This window comes from Netta rufina (genome assembly GCF_964035555.1).
Source record: "Netta rufina genome assembly, chromosome: 6".
Classification (NCBI taxonomy): Eukaryota; Metazoa; Chordata; class Aves; order Anseriformes; family Anatidae; genus Netta; species Netta rufina.
The window spans coordinates 16,499,218-16,523,241 of NC_140129.1; the positions used below are offsets into that span (position 1 = coordinate 16,499,218).

At 36.3% G+C, this 24,024-nt stretch overlaps 1 protein-coding gene across 50 annotated transcripts in view; it reads left to right on the plus strand.

Annotated features, from left to right (window-relative positions):
* The window catches only part of LOC311210842 (titin-like), a 243,002-nt gene that overhangs the window by 15,530 nt on the left and 203,448 nt on the right, over window positions 1-24,024 (plus strand). For all 50 annotated transcript variants that reach the window (XM_084289064.1, XM_084289078.1, XM_084289067.1 and 47 more), the window contains 29 exons: window positions 703-984; window positions 1,223-1,288; window positions 1,811-2,069; window positions 2,404-2,464; window positions 2,577-2,789; window positions 3,468-3,610; window positions 5,551-5,756; window positions 5,898-6,128; window positions 6,714-6,958; window positions 7,674-7,897; window positions 8,003-8,167; window positions 8,271-8,439; window positions 8,775-10,465; window positions 10,571-10,852; window positions 11,139-11,405; window positions 11,538-11,810; window positions 11,903-12,166; window positions 12,265-12,525; window positions 13,096-13,356; window positions 13,830-14,093; window positions 14,186-14,446; window positions 14,608-14,868; window positions 15,316-15,576; window positions 15,662-15,803; window positions 15,897-16,062; window positions 16,277-16,508; window positions 17,090-17,374; window positions 17,483-17,608; window positions 19,612-19,800. In XM_084289064.1, coding sequence (XP_084145190.1) covers window positions 703-984; window positions 1,223-1,288; window positions 1,811-2,069; window positions 2,404-2,464; window positions 2,577-2,789; window positions 3,468-3,610; window positions 5,551-5,756; window positions 5,898-6,128; window positions 6,714-6,958; window positions 7,674-7,897; window positions 8,003-8,167; window positions 8,271-8,439; window positions 8,775-10,465; window positions 10,571-10,852; window positions 11,139-11,405; window positions 11,538-11,810; window positions 11,903-12,166; window positions 12,265-12,525; window positions 13,096-13,356; window positions 13,830-14,093; window positions 14,186-14,446; window positions 14,608-14,868; window positions 15,316-15,576; window positions 15,662-15,803; window positions 15,897-16,062; window positions 16,277-16,508; window positions 17,090-17,374; window positions 17,483-17,608; window positions 19,612-19,800 — 7,750 coding nt within the window. The remainder of the gene's footprint in view (window positions 1-702; window positions 985-1,222; window positions 1,289-1,810; window positions 2,070-2,403; window positions 2,465-2,576; window positions 2,790-3,467; window positions 3,611-5,550; window positions 5,757-5,897; window positions 6,129-6,713; window positions 6,959-7,673; window positions 7,898-8,002; window positions 8,168-8,270; window positions 8,440-8,774; window positions 10,466-10,570; window positions 10,853-11,138; window positions 11,406-11,537; window positions 11,811-11,902; window positions 12,167-12,264; window positions 12,526-13,095; window positions 13,357-13,829; window positions 14,094-14,185; window positions 14,447-14,607; window positions 14,869-15,315; window positions 15,577-15,661; window positions 15,804-15,896; window positions 16,063-16,276; window positions 16,509-17,089; window positions 17,375-17,482; window positions 17,609-19,611; window positions 19,801-24,024) is intronic.

The following is a 24,024-nucleotide window of genomic DNA, read 5'->3' on the forward strand; positions in this document are numbered from 1 at the left end:
TCTTCTTTGCAGATTACCATGTTCTAAGCTATTTAAAAAAAAAAATCAGACTGCATTATATGACACTGTTTTTAGTGTTGTGTTTTCCATTCTTCTGACTCCTTCACATAATATTAAAAGTTCACAATTAATTCTCTCATTCAAACAAACCTTTTCTCCTCATCTTGACTTTGAGAATGAGCTTTTTTTTTTTTTCTCAAACATAATTAAACACTAGAAACTTAAGAAATATCTATAGATTTATGCATGTTTTCCAAATTCATTACACCTGCAATAACATTCCAAAATCTCTTTAGGTATTTTAATGCATGCCATTTATATAATTAGAGGTATAGTTGGATGTAGAATCTATCAAACTGATAAAATGAAAAGCTAAGGCCTAAAGTGAATAAATCTAGAGGACTTTTTACAAGTTTTACTTAAGAGTTTCTTGACTGTTCAAAGATCAAATTCTAAAGTAAAAACTGAGAAAATATTTGAATATTAGCCAAATAGTAATAATAATGCAGTCATTTTACATCTCCATTACTCTACTGCTGCAATCCAAACCTTCAAGTTGTTTCTATAGATATAGCTTTTGCAGCATCGACAAAGTAACAAGGGGAGCAACCATTACATATACAACCTGCTGAAGAAATACACTATGTCTTCTCTGGAAATAAGAAAACTACTAACTGCAACCCTTTTTCTTCTATTCTGTAGGTTTCAATAGCAGGGTCTGCCATGGCTACTCTGGAAAAAGAGCTATCAGCTACTTCTGCTGTGCAAAAGATCACCAAGCCTGTGAAACCACCTCAGCTAAAGCCACATGAAGTCAGGATGAAAGTAGAGCCAGTTGCTCCTCCACAGTTCCCCTTTGCAGAGGCTACTGAGGCCTATAAGAGTCATTATGATGTTGAGACTAAAAAAGAGACAGCTGTAAGCATTAAAGGTGAAGCAGCGCGGGAAGATCACTTGGTGTTGCGGAAAGAAGGAGAAGCAAAGGTATGTCATTAAGCAAATTTCAATCACTCTGACTTAAATCTTTAAAAATGAAGTATTGCTTATTTGCTATTTCCTCCTTGCAGTTTTCTCACTTTTACAAGATTTGACTGACTTTTATTCCTTTGCTGTTTAGCTCAAAATCTTCTAAAGACCTAATATTTACCTTTCTAATTTATTTTCTTGCCTAATTCTGCTGTTTACTTCCTTGGCTTTATTAATTATGTTTTAAACAACCTAGGTGACAGAAACTGCCAGAGTTCCTGTGCCTACAGAAACCCCCGCTACTCCACCCACCTTAGTCTGGGTAAGGAATTTTTATGTAGATTAAGGGAGTTATACTATGTTTACAATCATTTTGTACTGTGATTTTCTATTTTAATCTTTGAAAACTTGACTGTGAAAATTTGGTTTTATTTAATCCTTTTACCCTGTATTAGACTTACTCAACCATATACTTAATCTCTTATACAAACTATCCTGAATGAGTGTTATGTGGGTGAGTGTTCACAATCACGTAACACAGTAGGTTGACCTTTGCTGTTCTGAAAAAATTCTCACCATCATCTGGAATAAATATCAAGCTACTTTTTCATTTTCTTTTTAATGATAATAATGTTCAAAGATCCAAAATCCAGTTTCAAATACTTCCCTTTTAAAAATGCCTTTTTTTTTTTTTTTTTTTTTTTTTTTTATGGATACACTGCTGAACAGAACACTTTTTTGTAGTAGTCATTAAATTTTCCATTTAAAGAGGTTTTAGTTGTTTAAATATCTGTTTTCTAGTGAAAATGTGTATTGACTGTGATACTTATTTTTTGTTATACAGGGTCTCAAAAATAAGACTGTGACTGAAGGCGAGTCTGTCACTCTGGAGTGCCATATCTCTGGTCATCCTCCACCTACTGTGACATGGTACAGGGAAGACTACAAGATTGAGAGCTCAATGGACTTCCAGATCACTTTCAAAGCAGGACTTGCTCGCCTTGTGATTCGTGAAGCCTTTGCAGAAGACAGTGGAAGATTTACCTGCACAGCTACCAACAAGGCTGGGAGTGTCAGCACATCTTGCCACTTACATGTGAAGGGTAAGTATATGTATCACTGTAGAATGATTATTGTTTTATAAACATTTATTGTTTTATTAATTTACTTATAATGTAACTTAGATATTTTGTCAGTTGTCAAGTAGAACACGTGCCTTGATTTATACTCCAGGGCAGTTAGGAAACAGAACTGGAAGAATATAAGAAGAAGAAAAAAAAAAAGGCTGACACTCTTAATTTGTACTCTGTGCAAGTTTGTGGTCCTCTGACCAACTAGCTACTTAGCCTTCTTCTTTCTCTTTGTGTTAGCTAAACTCATTTCTTAAGCATTATTCCAAAGTATTCTACCATTCACTATATCATATTTGCCTTGCAGTTTCAGAAGAAACTGAAGCTCGAGAAACCATATTTGAAAAGGCTGTTACAGAAGAGAAACGGTAAAGTTACTTTCTAAACAGATTGGTCCTACTGTGGTCATTAGTTTCCTGCACTATATTTATGAGAGCCTCAGACATCAGATCACTTACCTGGACTTTAATCTTGTTTCAGCTATGTGGAGACAAAGGATATTGTAATGGAAGATGTCTCTGCTGCAGCAGAGGAAGTATCGGGAGAACCCATGCCTCCTTTCTTCATAAGAAAACCTGTAGTACACAAATTAATTGAAGGTGGGAGCATTATTTTTGAGTGCCAAGTAGGGGGCAACCCAAAGCCACATGTCTACTGGAAAAAAGGTGGAGTTCCTCTTACGACTGGCTACAGGTATCTTAAATACAATGCACAAAAACTCTTTAAACACATTTTTAATACATGTTTAATTGGCAACTGAGCTGAATTAACCTGTCTTTTCACTCATTTCTGTGAAAATGATAGGATCTTGATGTGTAACTTGAGGTCTGCTGATTTTAGAAATATAAATATTCAAAAGATCATAAAATGAGAAATGCTACATATCTTTAAAAAAATCTGGAAGAAATTTTGCATTTGTTTTATACTATCTGTGCAATGTTTTCATTCTGTCTATGCAAGTGTCTGTAGAAAGCAATACACTTTCTAGCAGAAAAAATATGCTTCTGTAGTATTGACTCATACATTGACTCATTTAATGACCCGTATTAGAACAAACTATATGCACACTGCATGTAATGTTTTACCATGTCTAATAAGTAGATCTCTGATACTTCAATTCTGCTTTTGTATTTCATTTTTTAGTGACAGCAAAAAGAAAATAGGCCTGTGCTTTAGTTTCAGTATGGTTACTATTCCTGTGCTTTTCTGCAGATTCATTCAGTTAGAATTGTCTGCAAAAGTTTCTCTTTTTTTTTTTTTTTTTGGTCTTGTATTAGTTGTACAACTAATCAGAATCACTGTTAAAAGAAACTCATGAAAAAGTCTGCTCAGAAGAATTATGGAGATACTGTACTTTTATGTTTTCTATAGATACAAAGTGAGTTACAAACGAGAAACTGGGGAATGCAAACTTGAAATTTCCATGACTTTTGCCGACGACGCCGGAGAATATACTATTATTGTTCGTAATAAACACGGAGAAGCTTCTGCAACGGTCTCCTTACTAGAAGAAGGTACATTGTAAATTAAAGGAATGAGGAAAATACTCTTTACAATTAATTTTAAAAAGAGAAAAACATTCTAAATTGTGCTGCAAATTCTTTGCAGTTTAGTTTGTTCAGTTCAAGAAACATAACAAAAATGTGCTGATACCTGTACTAATTGCTGGCTCTGTTTCTGCTAGGTAGTGTTTGACATCAGGTTCTTGATGGATTTATGTTCTTTTCTAGAATGTGTAGCTATAGAAACGTTCTGTATGTTATAAGAGTGTATGTAACACATTTGCAGAATTATGTGGGGAAAGGAGGTTTAAAAAGTATCAGGCTTTTCTATTACAGGAAAAGAAGTTAGCTTAGATCCACACAATATCCTTATCTCTAAATTGAAGAGAGATGGGTTTGAAAGGTGGACTATCTGGTGGATAAGGGATTGGCTGGATGGCTGCAGCCAGAGAGTTGTGGTCAACAGCTCTAAGCCCAGTTGGAGGCCAGTGAAAAGTGGTGTCCCTCAGGGCTCTGTCTTAAGACTGGTGCTGTTTGGTATCTTTATCAGTGACATAGACGGTAGGATCCAGTGCACCCTCAGCAAGTTTGTAAATGACACCAAGCTGAGTAGGTGCAGTTGATAGAACAGAAGAAAGGGATGCCATCCAAAGGGAGCTGGACAGGCTTGAAAAGTGGGACCATGTGAACATAATGAGGTTCAGGTGCAAGGTGTTGCACCTGGGTTGGTGCAATCCCAGACATGAGTAGAGACAGAATGGGAGAACTCATTGAGAGCAGCCCTGCAAAGAAGAACTTAGGGGCTCTGGTGAACAAAAAGCTTGACATGAGCCAGCAATGTGCACTTGCAGCCCAGAAGGCCCTTTGCATCCTGGGCTGCATCAACAGAGGAATGGCCAACAGGTTGAGGGAGGCGATAGTCCCCCTCTACTCTGTCCTCATGAGGCCCCACTTCTTGGAGTACTACATCCAGGTCTGGGACCCCCAACATAAGAAGGACGTGAACCTATTGGAGCAAGTCCAGAGGAAGTCCTTGAAGATGATCAGAGAGCTTAAGCACCCTTTCTATGAAGAAAGACTGAGAGAGATGGGGATGTTCAGCCAGGAGTTAGAGTAGGCTCTGGGAAGACCTCACTGTGGGCTTTCAGTACATAAAAGGGGCTTATAAAAAGAGGTGGAGATTGACATTTTACATGGGCAGATGATGATAGGAGAAGGGGGAATAGTTTTATATTAAAAGAGGGGAGATTTAAATTAGGTGTTAGGAGGAAATTCTTCACCCAGAGGGTAGTGAAGCACTAGAACAGGTTGCCCAGAGAAGTAGTGGATGCCTCATTCCTGGAAGTGATCAGTTCCATGTTGGATGGGTCTCTGGGCAACCTGATCTTGCAGGTGTCATCCCTACACATTGCATTGGGATTGAAATTAAGTGATCTTTAAGGTCCCTTACAACCCAAGCCATTCTATGATAAAATTTGATGATTATTTTCAGTTGTCCATGTAAAATGCATGAGACCCAGTTAGGTTGGAAAAGACCTCTAAGATCATCAAGTCCAAACATAGTCCAGCACTGTCATATCTACCACTAAAAGAGGTTGCAGGAGACAGAGCTGTGGGTAAAGAAGTAAATATAGTCACTAAAAGTGCTTCCACTTAAAGAACTAGAATACCTATAATGCAGAATAAAACTTTTACCTGTTTATAAAACTAGAGGGCACCAGTCTACATTTTATTAGTAGTTGCATTTTATTGCCTAGGCAGACAGAGTCTCTGCTCAAATCACAAACCTTTCCCCTCCCCACACCCCATTGTACAAAATAACATTAGTTTTACTAATGTTAATTAATTTCACTATTGCACAAAAGCAACAATAAATTAAGTTTGTACTTCTTTTTTATTTCAATCCATTGAAAATCACAAACACTTAAAATTAATGTTTTGTTAATTCTTAGCTGATTACGAGGCCTACATAAAATCGCAACAAGAATTGATGTACCAAACTCAAGTGGCTGCATATGTACAGGAACCTAAAGTGGCTGAGGTAGCCCCACCTATTTCATATGGTGACTTTGAAAAAGAATATGAAAAAGAACAAGCCCTAATTAGGAAAAAAATGGCAAAAGATACAGTGGTGGTCAGAACTTTTGTGGAAGATGAGGTATGTCTACCACTCCATGCTCATTTTGTATCCTGATGAAAGAAACTGTTTAAAATCTTTTTTAATTTTACCAGTACAAGTCATTTCTTCTCAAGGTCATTACCTGATATATGGAACTAACGGTCTTGCTTTTCTGTACAGGAATTCCATATTTCTTCTTTTGAAGAAAGACTTATCAAGGAAATTGAACTCAGAATTATTAAGACCACCTTAGATGAACTCCTCGAGGAAGATGGAGAGGAGATGATGGTTGATATTTCTGAATCTGAAGCTATTGAGGCAGGATTTGATTTAAGATTAAAGAATTACAGAACCTTTGAAGGCACAGGAGTTACTTTCCACTGCAAGACAACTGGATATCCATTGCCAAAGGTACTCCAAACCTGTATGACATTTTTGTATTTAAAACAAACCTCTGGTGCTCTACTTGAAAACACCCTTAACCATCTCACTGTCATAAATTCTACATTCTACACAGAAAATGGCAAATCTCAAAAGAAATGCCATCTTTTGTTTTGATATCAGGCTGAATTTTTCATTTGTCCCTTAATACAGGAGTGTTAGATTGGTTAGCTATTTCAAAGGTAGGTTAGGTTTAAATGTTAAGTAGGTCTTGTTTCTGAGTTTCTATGAGTTAGCACTCACAAGTGGGGAGCACAGCAACAAGTCTGGTCTAGGTCACTTTGCTCTCCCTCAAAAAAAAAAAAAAAAAAAAAAAGACTTAAAAAACTTTGTCTGTTTCTAGCTCAAGAATATCAAAATTTATGTTTCAGGCTACTGTGGAAACATATTACTTTAGTCTAACATTTTTTACTTAAACTAAGAAAATGTTAATACCTCTAGAGCAACAATGCATCAGCTGAAAAATAGAAAGTTGTAACTGTTGTATGTACAGGCCATTACTGGATATTTGTCTTTAGCAGGGTTCACTTAGCATTCCTGTTTCTTTCCATGCAGATTGCATGGTACAAAGATGGTAGGCGCATAAGGCACGGAGAGCGCTACCACATGGAAGTTCTGCAAGATGGCAGTGCCAGTCTGCGTTTGCCTGTTGTTTTACCTGAAGATGAAGGAATTTATACTGTCTTTGCCAGTAATATGAAAGGAAATGCCATTTGCTCAGCAAAGCTCTATGTTGAGCCAGTTGCACCCACGGCAACTCCAGGTTATATGCCAGGACCAGAAATTATGAGAAGATATAGGTAGGTACACACTAATACACGTTTCTTGAGACTTCACTCCTCTGCAATAGACTGTCCAAAACCTCATTATACAGAGGCTAAACCACTTATGTTATCAAAGCTTTCATGCTTCTGAAGAAGTTCTTAATGCTGTTTCCATGGCTTGCACTAATTTATGTGCCAACTTAATGTCTGATTTGCCTTTTTAGTCAGCACCGCATTTCTCGGAGTACTATCTTTCACATGCATATCCAGCCACAGTGTCAGATGTACAACGTCAATAGCCATATCTTTCTTAAAGTGGTTATGTTTCACCAAAAATAAATAAATAAATAAATAAAATTAAATAAAAAAAAATTATTTGGAAGTTTAGTACTGTATGCAACTCTTATTTCTACTCTTGAAACAGCTGTATTTCTATAACAGAAAAATATTCAATGTTGCCATATTCTATGTAAATATACATATATGCACACGCATGCAAAAAGCATACACTGGATTACATTTGTGTCTGTACAGTGTCTGAAAAAAATAAATTTCACTGACTGTGGTGTATCCTAATATGATTTGTCAATACAAATTGCTGTCAAAAAGAAAGAAAACTGACTACACAATTTCTCACATAGATAAATTTAAACTCTTTAAAAAATATCTTGTTAAAGGCAAAATTTGAGCTTTGATTATCACGTCAGCCCACAGCTGCATGACATTGCCATATCTTTTCTTATCCTTCCAGATCTATTTCTCCACGCTCTCCTTCTCGTTCTCCTGCCCGCAGCTCTCCTTCTCGTTCTCCTGCCCGCAGATTAGAAGAAACTGATGAAGGACAATTAGAGAGACTATATAAGCCAGTTTTTGTGCTGAAACCTACATCGTTCAAATGTTCACAGGGGCAGACAGCAAGATTTGACTTAAAAGTTGTTGGCAGACCTATGCCGGAGACATACTGGTTCCATAATGGTACATCAGTTTCATTTTCTTCAAAGAATAATTAAAAAAATAATCTTTTACATCTTGTTTGGACACATTCTGAGTGCATTCTTTTTTGTTCATTTATTTCTGCAGGTCAACAAGTGGTTAATGATTACACCCACAAAATAGTGATAAAAGAAGATGGCACCCAGTCATTGATCATTGTTCCTGCTATGCCCGAAGACTCTGGTGAATGGGCTGTAATTGCTCAGAACAGGGCAGGCAAAGCTTCAGTATCAATGACGTTGACTGTGGAAGGTATCTATTGTGCATGCTATTTTTAGGTGGCTGGGCAATGTTTTCTATTAAAAAATGTAGTTATATCAATTCCTCTTGTGGTAACCTTCCCTTGCTCTTTCAGCTAAGGAAGATCTAGTCAGACCACACTTTGTGGAAAGGCTGAAAAATGTTAGTGTAAAAGAGGGCTCTAGACTGGAGATGGCTGTGAAAGCTACTGGTAACCCTAATCCTGACATTGTTTGGCTGAAGAACAGTGACATCATTGTACCTCATAAATATCCCAAAATAAAGTAAGCAGTTGTGGTTTTTATTTGTTTGTTGGTTGGTTGGTTTTGTTTGTAATAGTAAAGGAGTTAATAATCACAGTCTTGTAAAGCACTGATTTCTCAGTACTCTGCAGGCAAAACTGACATTGAGTTAAAGGCTTCATTGTCTGCTTGATTTGTATGCATTGCATTCATAAACATGAATAAATGTAAGCAGCATGTCTAATTGCTCCAGTGAATTTCCTTTGGAGGCTTTGATCTCATTTTGGAGGAGTACAAAAATGAGTAACAAGAAAGTGCAAAAATGGATAACAATGAAGTGCTAAAACTTTTTTTTACAAATTGTTTTTATATTTCAGGATTGAAGGAACAAAAGGGGCCGCTGCCCTTAAAATTGAATCTACTGCCAGGCAAGATGCTGCATGGTATACAGCTACTGCTATCAATAAAGCTGGGCGGGACACTACTCGGTGCAAAGTAAATGTTGAAGTTGAACATGCCGAACCAGAACCAGAAAGGAGGTTAATCATTCCAAAAGGGACTTACAAAGCCAAGGAAATTGCTGCACCAGAGTTAGAACCTCTCCATTTGCGTTATGGTCAAGAGCAATGGGAGGAGGGAGATCTTTATGACAAAGAAAAACAACAAAAACCTTTTTTTAAGAAGAAGCTCACATCATTAAGACTCAAGCAATTTGGACCAGCACACTTTGAGTGCAGGCTTACACCAATTGGTGATCCAACCATGGTGGTGGAATGGTTGCATGATGGCAAACCCTTGGAAGCAGCTAACAGGCTTCGCATGATCAATGAGTTTGGGTACTGTAGCCTGGACTATGGAGTAGCCTATTCTAGAGATAGTGGTGTGATCACTTGCAGGGCAACTAACAAATATGGTACAGACCATACATCTGCTACCCTTATTGTGAAGGACGAGAAAAGCCTTGTGGAAGAATCCCAATTGCCAGAAGGCAGAAGAGGACTGCAGCGAATTGAAGAGTTAGAAAGAATGGCACATGAAGGTGCTCTTCCTACAGTTGCAGTGGATCAAAAGGAAAAACAAAAACCAGAACTTGTTTTGGTTCCTGAGCCTGCAAGGGTCCTGGAAGGTGAAACAGCTCGATTCCGCTGCCGTGTGACTGGTTATCCTCTACCCAAGGTCAACTGGTACCTCAATGGACAGCTCATTCGTAAGAGCAAAAGGTTTAGACTCCGTTATGATGGGATTTACTACCTGGATATTGTAGACTGTAAATCATATGACACAGGAGAGGTGAAAGTCACTGCAGAGAATCCAGAAGGCTTTATTGAGCATAAGGTGAGAGTTGAGATCCAGCAGAGGGAAGACTTTAGATCAGTTCTTCGTCGGGCTCCTGAACCCAAACATGAACCTGTAGTGACAGAGCCTGGAAAACTTCTATTTGAGGTACAGAAGGTAGACAAACCTGCAGAGACAACAACCAAAGAGGTGGTGAAGCTTAAAAGGGCTGAAAGAATCACTCATGAGAAACTTTCAGAGGAATCTGAGGAGCTGCGCAGTAAATTCAAGAGAAGGACAGAAGAGGGCTATTACGAAGCCATTACTGCTGTGGAACTTAAGTCTCGCAAAAAAGATGAATCATATGAGGAAATGTTAAAAAAGACAAAAGAAGAACTTCTTCACTGGACCAAAGAGATCCCGGAGGAAGAGAAAAAAGCACTTCCTCCTGAAGGCAAAGTCACCATTCCAACATTCAAACCAGAGAAGGTTGAGCTTAGTCCAAGCATGGAGGCTCCCAAAATATTTGAACGAATTCAAAGCCAGACTGTAGCCCAGGGGTCAGATGCCCACTTCCGTGTGAGAGTGGTGGGGAAACCAGACCCTGAGTGCCAGTGGTTCAAAAATGGTGTGCAGATTGAAAGGACTGATCGTGTGTATTGGTACTGGCCTGAAGATAATGTTTGTGAACTGGTCATCAGAGATGTGACTTCTGATGATTCTGCCAGCATCATGGTGAAAGCAGTCAATATAGCTGGCGAAACTTCTAGCCACGCTTTCCTGTTAGTACAAGGTAATTTTAAATCTCTTACTTTTATTCTGCTGCCTCTCGTAGTGCCTATTATATTTAAGTGTATATGGCCAGTGCACTGTTGATTCATTGCATATTGTTTTGCAGCCAAACAGTTAATAAGCTTCACCCAGAAGTTACAAGATATTGTTGCTAAAGAGAGGGACTCCATGGCAACATTTGAATGTGAGACATCAGAACCCTTTGTCAAAGTGAAATGGTTTAAGGATGGAATTGAGATTCATTCTGGAGACAAATATAGGATGCACTCAGACAGAAAGGCTCACTTTCTTTCTGTACTAGCTATTGAAATGTCTGATGCTGATGACTACAGCTGTGCACTGGTAGAAGATGAATCTGTAAAAACTACTGCTAAGCTTAATGTTGAAGGTAAGAAGCACACAGCTCCATACCATGGAGTACTTTTAAAGTGAAATTTGCTTCAGGAAGAAATAAAACCATTTAGACTACTGTCTGATGCACGAAGAAGTGTTCAAGCTACTTTCATAGTTTAGAAATCCGGTATGAAAGTTCAAGTTTACATATTTATGTAAAGTGGTTACATTTTGCATATATTTTTGTGTATATATTTCCTTAGGCTCGGTTTCATAAGAAATGGTTTCATCATGGGTGTTTAATCAACCTCATTCAGGAATGTAATTGTTTTTACCTGTAGGTGCTGTGGTTGAGTTTATTAAAGAACTTGAAGATGTTGAAGTCCCAGAATCCTTCTCAGGTGAACTTGAATGTGAGGTTTCCCCAGAAGATGTTGAGGGAAAATGGTATCATGGTGATATTGAACTCACTTCTAATCATAAATATGTGATTGCATCCCGCCGTGGTCGTCAAATCCTCACTATTAAAGATGTTAATAAAGACGATCAGGGAGAGTATAGCTTTGTCGTTGATGGGAAAAGAACTCACTGCAAGCTAAAGATGAAGCGTAAGTATTTCTAATATTTATATCATCTATATTAATATATTTTATATTATGTATTGTTATATCTCACACTCTCTTAATATTCAATATTCTGCTTATCTGTTTTGAGGATTAATTAATCATTTCATTCCATAGCTCGTCCCATGATTATTCTTCAAGGACTTACTGATCAAAAAGTATGTGAGGGAGATATTGTGCAACTTGAAGTAAAAGTCTCTCTAGAAAATGCGGAAGGTGTCTGGATGAAAGATGGACATGAAATTCAATCAAGTGATCGCATTCATATTGTGTTGGATAAACAGTCACACATGTTATTGATAGAAGATGCAACAAAGGAAGATAGTGGAACTTACTCTTTCAGTGTTCCTGGTCTTGGTCTATCCACCACTGGACAGGTCACTGTGTACAGTAAGTCATTTTGTGCTTGATTTTTTGGGTTCTTTATGATAACTCTTTAAAAGTATAGCTTTTTCATGATGTTTATGTTTGTGACTTGGCAGGTGTGGAAATAATAGTGCCCCTCAAAGATGTTCATGTAGTTGAAGGAACAAAAGCTGTCCTTGAATGCAAAGTTTCAGCACCTGATGTATCTTCATCCAAATGGTACCTAAATGATCATCAGATAAAGCCTGATGAACGTGTACAAGCCGTGTGTAAAGGCACTAAACAGAGGCTAGTGGTTACCAGAACCCATGCATCAGATGAAGGGCATTACAAGTTGATGGTTGGCAAAGTTGAAACAAGTTGCAATGTCACTGTTGAAAGTAGGTTTTGTTTATGGTGCAGTTATTTTTGAAATAATTTCTTTAAATACAAAGTAGTGGAAGCAACTAATATATTTGTAATGTGCTCTTTTCTGTAGAAATTCAGATTATCAGAGGTCTTCGTGACATCACCTGCACTGAAACACAGAACGTATCTTTCGAGGTTGAGCTTTCCCATTCAGGGATTGATGTAATTTGGCATTTCAAAGGGCAAGAGATTAAGGCAGGTCCTAAATATAAAGTTGAAGCACATGGCAAAATATACAAACTGACAGTGGTGAAAATGATGAAAGATGATGAAGGAGAATATGTATTCTATGCTGGAGAGAAGAAAACATCTGGAAAGCTGATAGTAGCAGGTTAGTAGGCTTTAAGTCCAAGATTATTTTACTGTGATTTAGAAACAATGCTCAGTGTACTGTAGTTTGTACATGTAGCAATTGTGTTGTTTCTATACTTTCTTTGCCTTTATTTTATCTTTTATTCTATGTTTTCCTTGATCTTCCCCTTATATTTTCTAATCCATAAAATATGAATTCAACAGAGCTTTTAAATAAGTGCTTATACATTTTGCTAAACTAGAGTCATAGTAACAAACACTATAGTATGCTTTTGATAAAATTAATGTAAGAAAGAAGTTTGTTGTGTTTTTTTTTTTTTTTTTTTTTTTCTTAAATGTTTGTTGTGCCTGTGTAGATAGCAAAAATAATAAATTAGAATAACTAGAATAGAAGTAAGAAACATTTTTTATGATGTTCAGGTCAGATTCTATTCTTGATTTTTCACAGAACTCAGAATGACTAAGGGCAAGCTGAAAACTAGGGCAGAGAATTTTATTCAGCACCTGCTTTTCATGTGGTTGCATTTCCTTATAGGGGCAAGTTGAACAGATGTGCAACAGCAACAAACGTGCTTTTGCTTTCCAACAGGTGGTGCCATTTCAAAACCTCTCACTGACTTGACAGTGGCTGAGTCCCAGAGAGCTATTTTTGAATGTGAGGTAGCAAATCCTGAATCAGATGGCCAGTGGCTAAAAAATGGTAAACCATTACCTATGACAGATCAGTACCGTGCTGAATCTGATGGTATAAAGAGGAGGCTTAATATCCCTGCCACAAAACTAGATGATATGGGTGAATATAGCTATGAAATAGCAAGTTCAAAGACGTCTGCTAAACTCAAAGTTGAAGGTCAGTATTTAGTGGTTTTATTTGTAAAACTATCTGATGCCTTTAAGACAGTCTAACATCACTCACTGTGTCTTAGATCAGGTCCTGAGATACAAACATATTTTATTTCATATTTTGAAAATAATTTTGTATTACGACATGCTTTGTGAGGTAGTGAAATTTTCTGTATTTCAGATTGTCCATATTTGGAATTTAGCATATTTTAATAAAAACATTTTATTTGTGGTACTGGCAGATAGAAATAATTGCTAGTTGTGTAGTAAACATATCAGATAAATAAAATTTGTTTCTCATGTATAGTACAAGTAACTGTTCTTTTTTTGTGTTCCAAGCACATTGCTTTGGTGGAAACTATATAAATTAATATATACATAATAGATTTTAAAATGAAGTGCCATAATTCCATTTTATTATTATATTTACTACAATTTTAAATTTTGGTCTCTTTTATCAATATTTTATTTTCTTCCCAGCTGTTAAGATAAAGAAAACTCTAAAGAACTTGACTGTGACAGAAACACAAGAGGCAGTTTTCAGTGTGGAACTGACTCACCCTGATGTGAAAGGAGCTCTGTGGATTAAAAACGGTGTTGAACTTGAATCAAATGACAAATACGAAATTTCAGTGAAAGGAACTGTTCACACACTGAAAATCAAACACTGTGTTGTCACTGATGAGTCTGTTTATAGCTTTAAGCTTGGAAAAATAGGAGCAAATGCCAGACTTCACGTGGAAAGTAAGTCAATCTATTTTGAAAATTTCCTTTAATGTGTGGTTTGAAATACAATTCAAGCACATTGATGAATCTTGCTAACTTTCTTCCTTAAGCTGTCAAGATCATCAAAAAACCAAAGGATGTGACTGCTTTGGAAAATGCTGTTGTCTCCTTTGAACTAAGTGTATCCCATGATACTGTACCAGTTCGGTGGTTCCACAAAAATGTTGAGCTTAAACAAAGTGATAAATACAAGATGATCTCTCAAAGGAAAGTTCACAAGCTGATGCTGCATAACATATCTCCTGATGATGCTGGAGAATATACAGCTCTTGTCGGACAACTTGAGTGTAAAGCTAAACTGTTTGTGGAAAGTAAGTATTTTAAGTTTGTGAGAAAGTAATTATATGAGTTGCTATGCCAACTCATATAGAACAACTTGATCTCACACTTCATAGTCTTTACTCTTGTTTTTTGCTGTCTTGCACACATACTCACTTAAATTTATCTTTTTTTCTTTTTTTTTAACTCACAGCTATACACATCACAAAGACTATGAAAAATATTGAAATCCCTGAGACCAAAACTGCCTCTTTTCAATGTGAAGTTTCTCATTTCAATGTACCTGCTGTCTGGTTGAAAAATGGTGTGGAGATTGAAATGAGCGAAAAGTTCAAAATAGTGGTCCAGGGGAAACTCCATCAGCTGAACATCATGAACACAAGCAGTGAAGATTCTGCAGAATACACATTTGTCTGTGGAAATGACAGAGTCAGTGCAACGCTGACCGTAAAACGTATGTAAATATTAAGTTAACCAGAATATTTTACAGTTAGCAATAATAGAATTTATTTTAATACAGATACTTGGTACAATTCAGACAAAAACAGCAGTCTTGTGGAGATATTTTCAAATAACTGTGTGCTACATAAGTCACATTTTAAAAAGAGATACAGAAGCTGTGCGCTTGAAAGTCAGGTCCTTGATCCTTCTGTTTATACCAACATCCCTAAGCACCAGGTCACTATAGGAGACAGATTTGGGATTCCTATGTCATACAGAAGTTTTAGGAAATTTAACTGTAGTATTGATTCTGGACACAGAGACACAGGTTTTCATTTTCATATTTCCAAAAATCAGGATCTGTCTAAAAGAATTTTAAACATCTCTAAGTTAAAGTGTGTTTAAAACAAAACAAAACAAAACCCCAAACCCTAAACCAGGTTCATTTATTTTCTTTTAGCTATCCTAATTACCTCCATGCTAAAGGACATCAATGCTGAAGAGAAAGATACAATAACATTTGAAGTTACCGTTAACTATGAAGGTATCTCGTATAAATGGCTCAAGAATGGGGTAGAAATAAAATCAACTGACAAATGCCAGATACGAACAAAGAAGCTCACACACTCCCTCTCAATAAGGAACGTGCATTTCGGTGATGCTGCAGAATACACTTTTGTTGCTGGAAAAGCAGCTTCGTCAGCCACTTTATATGTGGAAGGTATTTGTTCTCTTGATTTGTATATTTAGTGACTTACAGTGGTTAAATAGAAGTATGGCTCTCATTCTATTCCACCTTTCCACAGCTCGTCACATTGAATTTAGGAAGCATATTAAAGACATTAAGGTTGTGGAGAAGAAGAGGGCTATTTTTGAATGTGAGATTTCAGAACCTGACATCCAGGTTCAGTGGATGAAGGATGGACAAGAACTTCAGATTGGTGACAGGTAAATGATTGCTTCTACACCATATTGCCTTTTGTTATATATTTTCTCCCAGGAAATAACTTGTTCACTTTTTTTTTTTTCTGATTTCATTAGGATGAAAATTCAGCGTGAGAGATATGTCCACCGTCTCATCATTCCTTCCACAAGAATGTCTGATGCTGGTCAATACACTGTAGTAGCAGGTGGAAACACATCCAGTGCCAATTTGCTAGTGGAAGGTCGTGACATTCGTATCAGAAGCATCCGTAAAGACATTCAGGTACAGCACACACAGGAGAATAAATATTTCATAACTTTATCATTCTACTCAAATAATCATGCAAAGGAAGAGCAACAATATCTAACCTGTTAAAGTCCTAGGAGGACAAACTGTAAATGTAAGGTCAGAGCATTCCTCTAGGAAGGTTTAGTGAAGTGTGAGAGCATTTGTAAGTACAAATGTTATTTGTAATATTTCTAATACTTGTTCTTAGGTCATTGAGAGACAAAGAGCTGAAATAGAATTTGAAGTTAATGAAGATGACATTGAACCACAGTGGTACAAGGATGGTATTGAGATCAATTTCCAGTATGAGGAAAGATACAGTTACGTGGTGGAACGGAGAGTTCATCGAATGAGCATCTTTGAAACCACTTACTCTGATGCTGGAGAATATACTTTTGTTGCAGGACGTAATAGGAGTTCTGTTATTCTCTATGTGAATGGTATGTATATCCAAAACCAACATTTTGACTGCATTTATTACCCTTTATTTTTCTGATATTTATATAGCTTTTCTCAAGTTCTAACCTTGGAAATAAAAAATAAATCTAAAGGGAATCTTGTCTACAGAACGCTGCCAAAATCCTCATGTGCCTGGATGTTTTTTGCTCTACTGAAATAGCTGTTTAGCTGCTGAAATGCGGTGACAGTTCTTTTTCCCTCTGTATTTGTTTAGACCAGGAAAGTCTGAAGTCCAAATAAAACTAATTTGCTCATATGGACAAATACACCTTGACAGAGGGACCAACCAAGCAATCATTGGAAGCATTTTGCCAAAAAAAAAAAAAAAAAAAAAAAGCCACTTACTTTAATGCAGCTAGTTCTGTTAAGACAGCTGCTTCTATATCATTCTTGCTTCTACCAAGGGCAGATTTTCATGAGCAAGCAAGATTGGGAACAATAAGATTAAAATTGGAGATTTCCTTGCTAATATTTTTGAAGCCCCAGTAAATATAATTAATAAGATTTTTCTGTCTTTTTCTCCCTCTCTCTCCTCCCCTTCCCCGTGCCTCCCAATTTGCAGCTCCAGAGCCACCCCGGATTATTCAGGAGCTAGAGCCAACCACTGTGGAGTCTGGTAAACCTGCTCGCTTCAGTGCTATGATATCAGGCAAACCCCAGCCAAAAATTTCCTGGTACAAAGATGATCAACAGCTTTCTCCAGGTTTCAAATGCAAATTTCTTCATGATGCGCAAGAATATACTCTATTGCTGATCGAGACTTTCCCTGAAGATTCAGCAGTGTACACCTGTGAAGCAAAAAATGACTATGGAGTTGCTACAACTTCAGCTTCGCTTTCAGTGGAAAGTGAGTTTCCTATGCTCACAATGAGCATGTCTATGAAATGACATTGTCAGTAATTAGTTGTATCTGATCTTCATCTTGAAAAATGGCTTCTTTTTTCTTATCCTTTAGTCCCAGAAGTTGTTTCTCCTGAGCTAGAGGTGCCAGTGTATCCACCTGCTGTCATAATACCACTTCGTGATGCTGTTACATCTGAGGGACAATCTGCTCGTTTTCAGTGCAGAGTTACAGGGACAGGTGGGTTTAATGAAGTACTGTACAACTTTTCATCTCAGAATTTTTTGTCTTCAACTCAGAAGAAATGCTGTGCTATATGTGCTGAAATCAGTCTTTCCCTAGAGGTACAGTTGTCTGATAAATACACACTGCAAATTGTTACTCATTGACGACTAGCTGTTAAGCAAGTTATACATCATAGGTGGTAGCAAGCATGGAAATTATATTCTGTCTTAAAAAAATAAGTATTTCTAAAAATAATATCTAGCACATCTGATTAAAAAAATAAATGTGTCTTGGAAACTTTGGTGTTTCAAGTTGTTTGCTACCTGAAGTTGTTTGCTTCGGGGTTTGCTACCTGAAGTTGCAAAACTTTGTCACTGCAATAACATGCAGACTTCTTAAACAGAATATCAAGAGAGAAAGCCATTATCCTGTTACATGAACATGGCAAAGTTTCTGATGTCACACAGCATCACATCAATTATCTAAAGAAACAGACCAAAATTGTACTTTGATCATCCTATTATTGCTGAGTACTTTTACAAACTCTAAACTGCCACTGCATTATTTTCCTAGCTTTAAAATGATTTCTAAATCTTTATTCATTGTCTTCTTAAATGTAGAATTTTCCTTAAATAAGTTTTCTACTTTTAAGTAAATAGGATATCATCTTAAAATTTAAATAATTCCAAGATAATTAAAAAACAAATCAAACTACATTCCTTCACTTCAACAAATGGTCTTGAGTATGATTAGTAATAAAATTTTCACATGGCAAAGTGTAGAATAAGATCTAGTTCCAATCCCAAAGAATTTGCAATGATTTTATTATTTTAAAGATAAATAAAATTCCAACTTAAGAAATAATCTTGAGTGATATCTGCATAAAAATCCACAATAAATTGTTAGCACATGTGTATGTATATATACATATATATATATATATATATATATACATATATATATATACAGGCAAATATATAAAAGTTGCATTTCCATCACTTAAAGTCAAAATTTAGTTTTGATTTGTTTCTCCTTTTAAAAAGGCTGGAAAAATCTGTTTCTGCCATAAAAGTGATGATAAACTCAGAAAATACATATTCAAGAGACTGATCTGCCCTCTGTGCTAAGCATGCTGGTTTAACTTTTTTTGAAAGAACTATATTTATGTGAAAGTTGTAGCACAGAGCATAAGGAACCTTTTATCTAACTCCCCTTTATTGAATACCCAAATGGATTTGCATACTGCTCACTTGTGTTATGAAAAACATAATTAAGTAATACACTATTAAGAAACATTGTTTAATGGTGCATGTTGCAGCTGGCTATTGAAAACACTGCCTTTTTCTTCTAATGACAGTAATCACACTATTTGTGTGGAAGAAAAAAAAGAAAAAAAAAAAAGATTCATAATGTAATATAGTGCCAGGTAAAGAAGCAAACTTCAAAGTCTGTTTCATTCCTTTTCTTTTCCAAGTCTATGAAATCTATAGAAGTAACACTTCTTATTTAGGACTGTTACAAAGAATCAAAGACAGGATATTTCTGGAGAGATATGATATGTAAAACTTACAATATTTGCAATAAAAAAGGCAATATATTATTCTTCTTAGTAAAAAAAAAAAAAAAAAAAAAAAAAAAAAAAAATTTATAACCTGTTTAATCAGGCAATTGTAGCATAATCCCTTTTAAAAAATGTGACTTTCATTAATTTTAGCAGTAGAAAAATATTTTTAAATGTATACTTTAAGAGAGGAAAGAGAAAAAATGACTTTTATTCAGGACTATAGCCACACTAGAATAAGTTTTCCCATACAAATATTTTCAGAGTAGAAATCAAAACTTAAAAACCACATAGGCCGTTCTCCAGTGATCGTATGTTATCAGTGTAATGCAAGGCATATTCAAACCGATACTTGAGATTGAGACTTCTCTTACAAATAGAAATATAAAAATAGTATTTATTTACAAGACTCTCATCATAACTTACAGATTTTTTTTTCTTTCTGTTGGTTGAGCAGATCTGAAAGTCTCTTGGTATAGCAAAGACAAAGAGATCAAGCCATCACGTTTCTTTAGGATGACTCAGTTTGAAGACACTTACCAGCTGGAGATTGCTGAAGCTTATCCAGAGGATGAAGGAATCTATACTTTTGTGGCTAGTAATTCTGTAGGCCAAGTGACAAGCACTGCCACATTGAAGTTAGAAGGTACAGTGTACAATTAAAGACGTCTTGTTTAGGTCATGTTCCAATACTAATCTTAATATACGCTGATGATATTTGAGTCAGTCTGTTGTCTTTTAACTCAACTAATTGCTACCATTTACAGTGTCCACAATATATGCATTATGCAAATTGTGTGTATTTCACAATTTTGCAATGTTCCATTCACATGACCTTTTCTTTCTCTCCAGTATTGTAATCTGGCATGCACCAAACATGGTAGTAATCTTCTCTCTAATGGAAGTGCTTTGTTTACACATTCTTGCTTTTGATTGTGAGGAGGACCTAAGAAGAGATTTTGTGTAAAATACATTACTTCAAAAATTTTGAAAAGGATGTGTACCAGCCTTGGGAAGCTGAAAAGATGTAGTTCACATTGATACATAGAATGGTTTGGGTTGGAAGGGACCTTAAAATCATCTAGAAATAAAAATTGATAAAACATTCATCAAAGTTTTAGAGCAGAAATATTGTTGGGAGAATCTGATATTTAAATTTTATATCGTCCTTGATATTACTTAACCATAAGCATTTTCTATGTTTTTGTTTTTGTTTTGTTTTGTTTTTTTTTAACAGATTTTTTAAATGATGCACTAGAATAATTGATGTTGTTAAGTTGCAAGTTAGAAAACAAAAAATCTTGAATGAAAGAGAAAACATAGCATAGAGTAAGAAATTAAAAGTTGGCATGCTTCTTTTCAGGATTTAAAAGGGTTGAAGAACTTACAACAAAGTCCCATTGGCATGTTTCTTCATCTATTTCACTTAAGGAGGAATCTATTGGCCAAAGGCCCACCTTTATCCAGCCTATTTCAAGCTGCAGGGTATGCAGTGGGGAAACAGTCAGATTTCAAGCTAGAGTCTCTGGCATGCCCAAACCAGAAATCCAGTGGTTTCATAATCAACACCTCATGTTACCAACAAAAGACTTAGTTTTCCACTTTGATGAGTCTACAGGTGCAGCTATGCTCATAATAGTAGATGCTTTCTTAGAGCATTCTGGCCAATACTCTTGCAAGGCAAGAAATAGTGCTGGAGAAACAACTTGTACAGCTACACTTACAGTGACTGAAGAAGGTAAAGCCCCATTTTTATTTCAGAGAGAATCAGTTTGTTGTATACCACACTTCTACACCGTTACTAACGTTCTTTCTTCATTTCACAACTTTTCTTTAGCAGCTAATGTTATTAGTACCTACTACCTGTAACCCACACACTCTTATTTCTTCTGTTTAAACTATAACATATTTGAAGATTTTCAAATTTCTATCTTGATGTAGATCAAGAAATAGAATCATTTTGCTGAAAGGGTTCAGATTTTTTTTAAATGGAATTACGTAATGGCTATAGCATTGACTGAGGTATTTTGCATTATCCTGTAAAAAGAAAAAAAAAAAGAAAGAAAGAAAAAGAAAATACCTCCTTTAAAAGTTCCATACTAAGTTATCTAATACTGAAATTCACAAGTGAAAGAAGAAACAAGCATCAACTGTGTATCAACTGCATGACTAGACTAGGCATCATTTGTCATTCACATCTGTGAATAGATATTCTTTCTGTCAAGAGCATAGTACATCTGGCATGCTGAGTTTTCAAGTGAAGATCATTCATTTTCATCCTCCGTGCTGTATGATTTTGTTCACATCATGGCCCAGAAGTTCTTTAGATACTAATATTGTTATTTTTTGTTACTTGATTACACAGTGCAAGCCCTAGATAGGAAAAGTTCTGGGAAAGATGTAAAAGAGTCTATGCGGTCGCAGGCTATATCAGAACATCATGTTGCTCCTTTCACAAAGAAGAACATTACAGCTTTTCAAAAAGAATTTAAATCAGTGCAACAACCATCACAGGAATTGAGTGTACAGGTTTATGAAAGCATATCTGAAAGTTTGACCATGGAATCTACATCACTTGAAGAAACAGAAGCTATGCACAAAACAATCCTTTCCCAAACATCTCAGGACACCAGAATCTCTATGGCCACTGCTCAGGAATTGAAAGATGTTCCTCCAAAGATTCTTCTGCAACTCAAAGACTTAACCGTGAAATCTGGTGACATTGCTCAGTTCATATGTGCCTTAGAAAATGAATTCTTCTCCGAGTTTCTTTGGGCTCATGAAGGTGAAAGGATAGAAGTGTCTGAAAAACTGAAGATATCACAAAATGGAAGTGTCCTACTGCTCACGATCTTAAATGCCCAGCTGACAGATCAAGGACTGTACAGTTGTACTGTATATAATAATCACGGAGGGACAACAACTACTGCAATACTAACAGTCAAAGGTGGTTATCTGACTTTAAAAATTATGACTTACCTTTTGCAACTTCATTGTCACAGCCTATAGATCACTAATATTTCTTTAATTATCAGCATTTAATTGAGAAAGCTCTAGTAATAATTCTTTGGGTTCCCACACGCACATACATTTATGGCTCTATTCATAAGTGTTGTAACTTCACACTTCTTCCCAGTATGTAACAGAAGCCTGTGGCTTTTCATTCCTCATATCCTTCATGATGTGCAATGAGATGTAAGGTAGAACAGGCTGGTAGGAAATTCTGTATTTTGAGAATTCCTGAAGATGGAGTTTAAGGGAGATAGGGATGTCAGGTAAGCAATATTAAACTACTGACCATCATTTCAGATTGTAGGGGTCCAACTTGTTTCACATTAATCAGGATTGTAATTTGCTTGAAAGGATTAATGGTGCAGGTTCTCTATGACTGCACTAATGGATTGTCTTTTTCCTTTCACTTGCCCTGATCTAAGTATTTATTTTTGCCAAGGCTCCTTTCACTTCTTCCTGACATCAGCATATTAAAGTGTTAGTTGAGTTATTAGTGAAAACTCAAAAATGTATTATCCCTACAATAGACAGGTTATAGTATTTCTGAGCTTGAAGGAATCAAGAGCAGAAAAATAATGAGGAAATTATTGATGCAGTAACATTGATTTGGCTCTTACATACTGACATTTCTTTAATCATTGCTGAACTGTGCGTAGTAGTTTACATAATTTTCTGCTGCTACTTTTCTGCAGCTACATCTGCTGCTACATTGAAGCTCTAAAAAAGTGAAGATAGGTGTGTATTAGGCCTTATGGACCCAATCTTGGTCCCATGAAAGTCACATAGACTCAACTGGGACCTCAGCTTAGCAGGAAAAGAGCTCTTAAATGTGTAATCAGTCATATTTAATAGCCTTGTGACACTAATATGTTAGACATTCTTTTCAGTACTAATTAATGCTTGTTTTTCTTCCCCACCTAAATATAAGGATGCTTTTTATTCCTGCAAAACGTCTGACCTAATCCTTTTCCTAACTTTATTCTTACCTAGCTAAAGAAGCACAAGCCAAAGCAGTAACAAAAATTACCCTTGAATCAGATACTAAAAGCTTTAAAGCAGCCAAAGATTGTCAGTTTAAAGCATCTGAAGTTAAGCAAGAATCACCCAAGAAAACCTCAAGCTTATTTGTATCTACCTCCCAAAGACTACATGAAGCTGAGAAGCAAAGAAGCAGAGTCTACTATCCTGATGTTGTGCCATGTGAAGACATTGCAGAAACTGATGCTAGAGCACCAAAGTTTCTTGAAACTCTTCCTTCAGAAACCATTGTAAAAGAAGGAGATGATGTTTTACTCTTTTGTATAATGAAGGGTGTGCCTACACCTTGTGTGGTCTGGCTGTGCAATCAGCTAATAGTTGAGGAGTCTGCATTGTGTTCCTTAAAACATGATGGGCCACTGTGCAGTTTAAGATTGTTGAAAGTTGGTCAGAACCACAAGGGTATATACAAGTGCAGAATAGTTAATCCTGCAGGACAAGCCGAGTGCAGCACCCATCTGAGAGTGACAGGTTGGCAACTGCATGCTCCTTCCAAGTATCGATTCCTCTTTCATAACATCATTGCATTACAGTACATTCATTCCCTGGGAGATGATAAAGAACGAGAAACATCTCATAAGCCTGTGGGTTGCTGAATGTTTTCTTCAGGAATTGAAGGCATGATAAAGGCATGTTATATTAGAAACCTTCTCCCACCCTTCCAAAAAACAAGCAAATCTTGTAGAAAAGTATACATTGCAAACAAGTTTGAAAGCATTCAATTACTCTGTTTTCAAAGTTTATCAAATATTTGAGTGGTTTGGCATGCATTTATGTGTATTTATGTGTGAATTTCTGTATCTTTGCAAGAGAGAGTGAA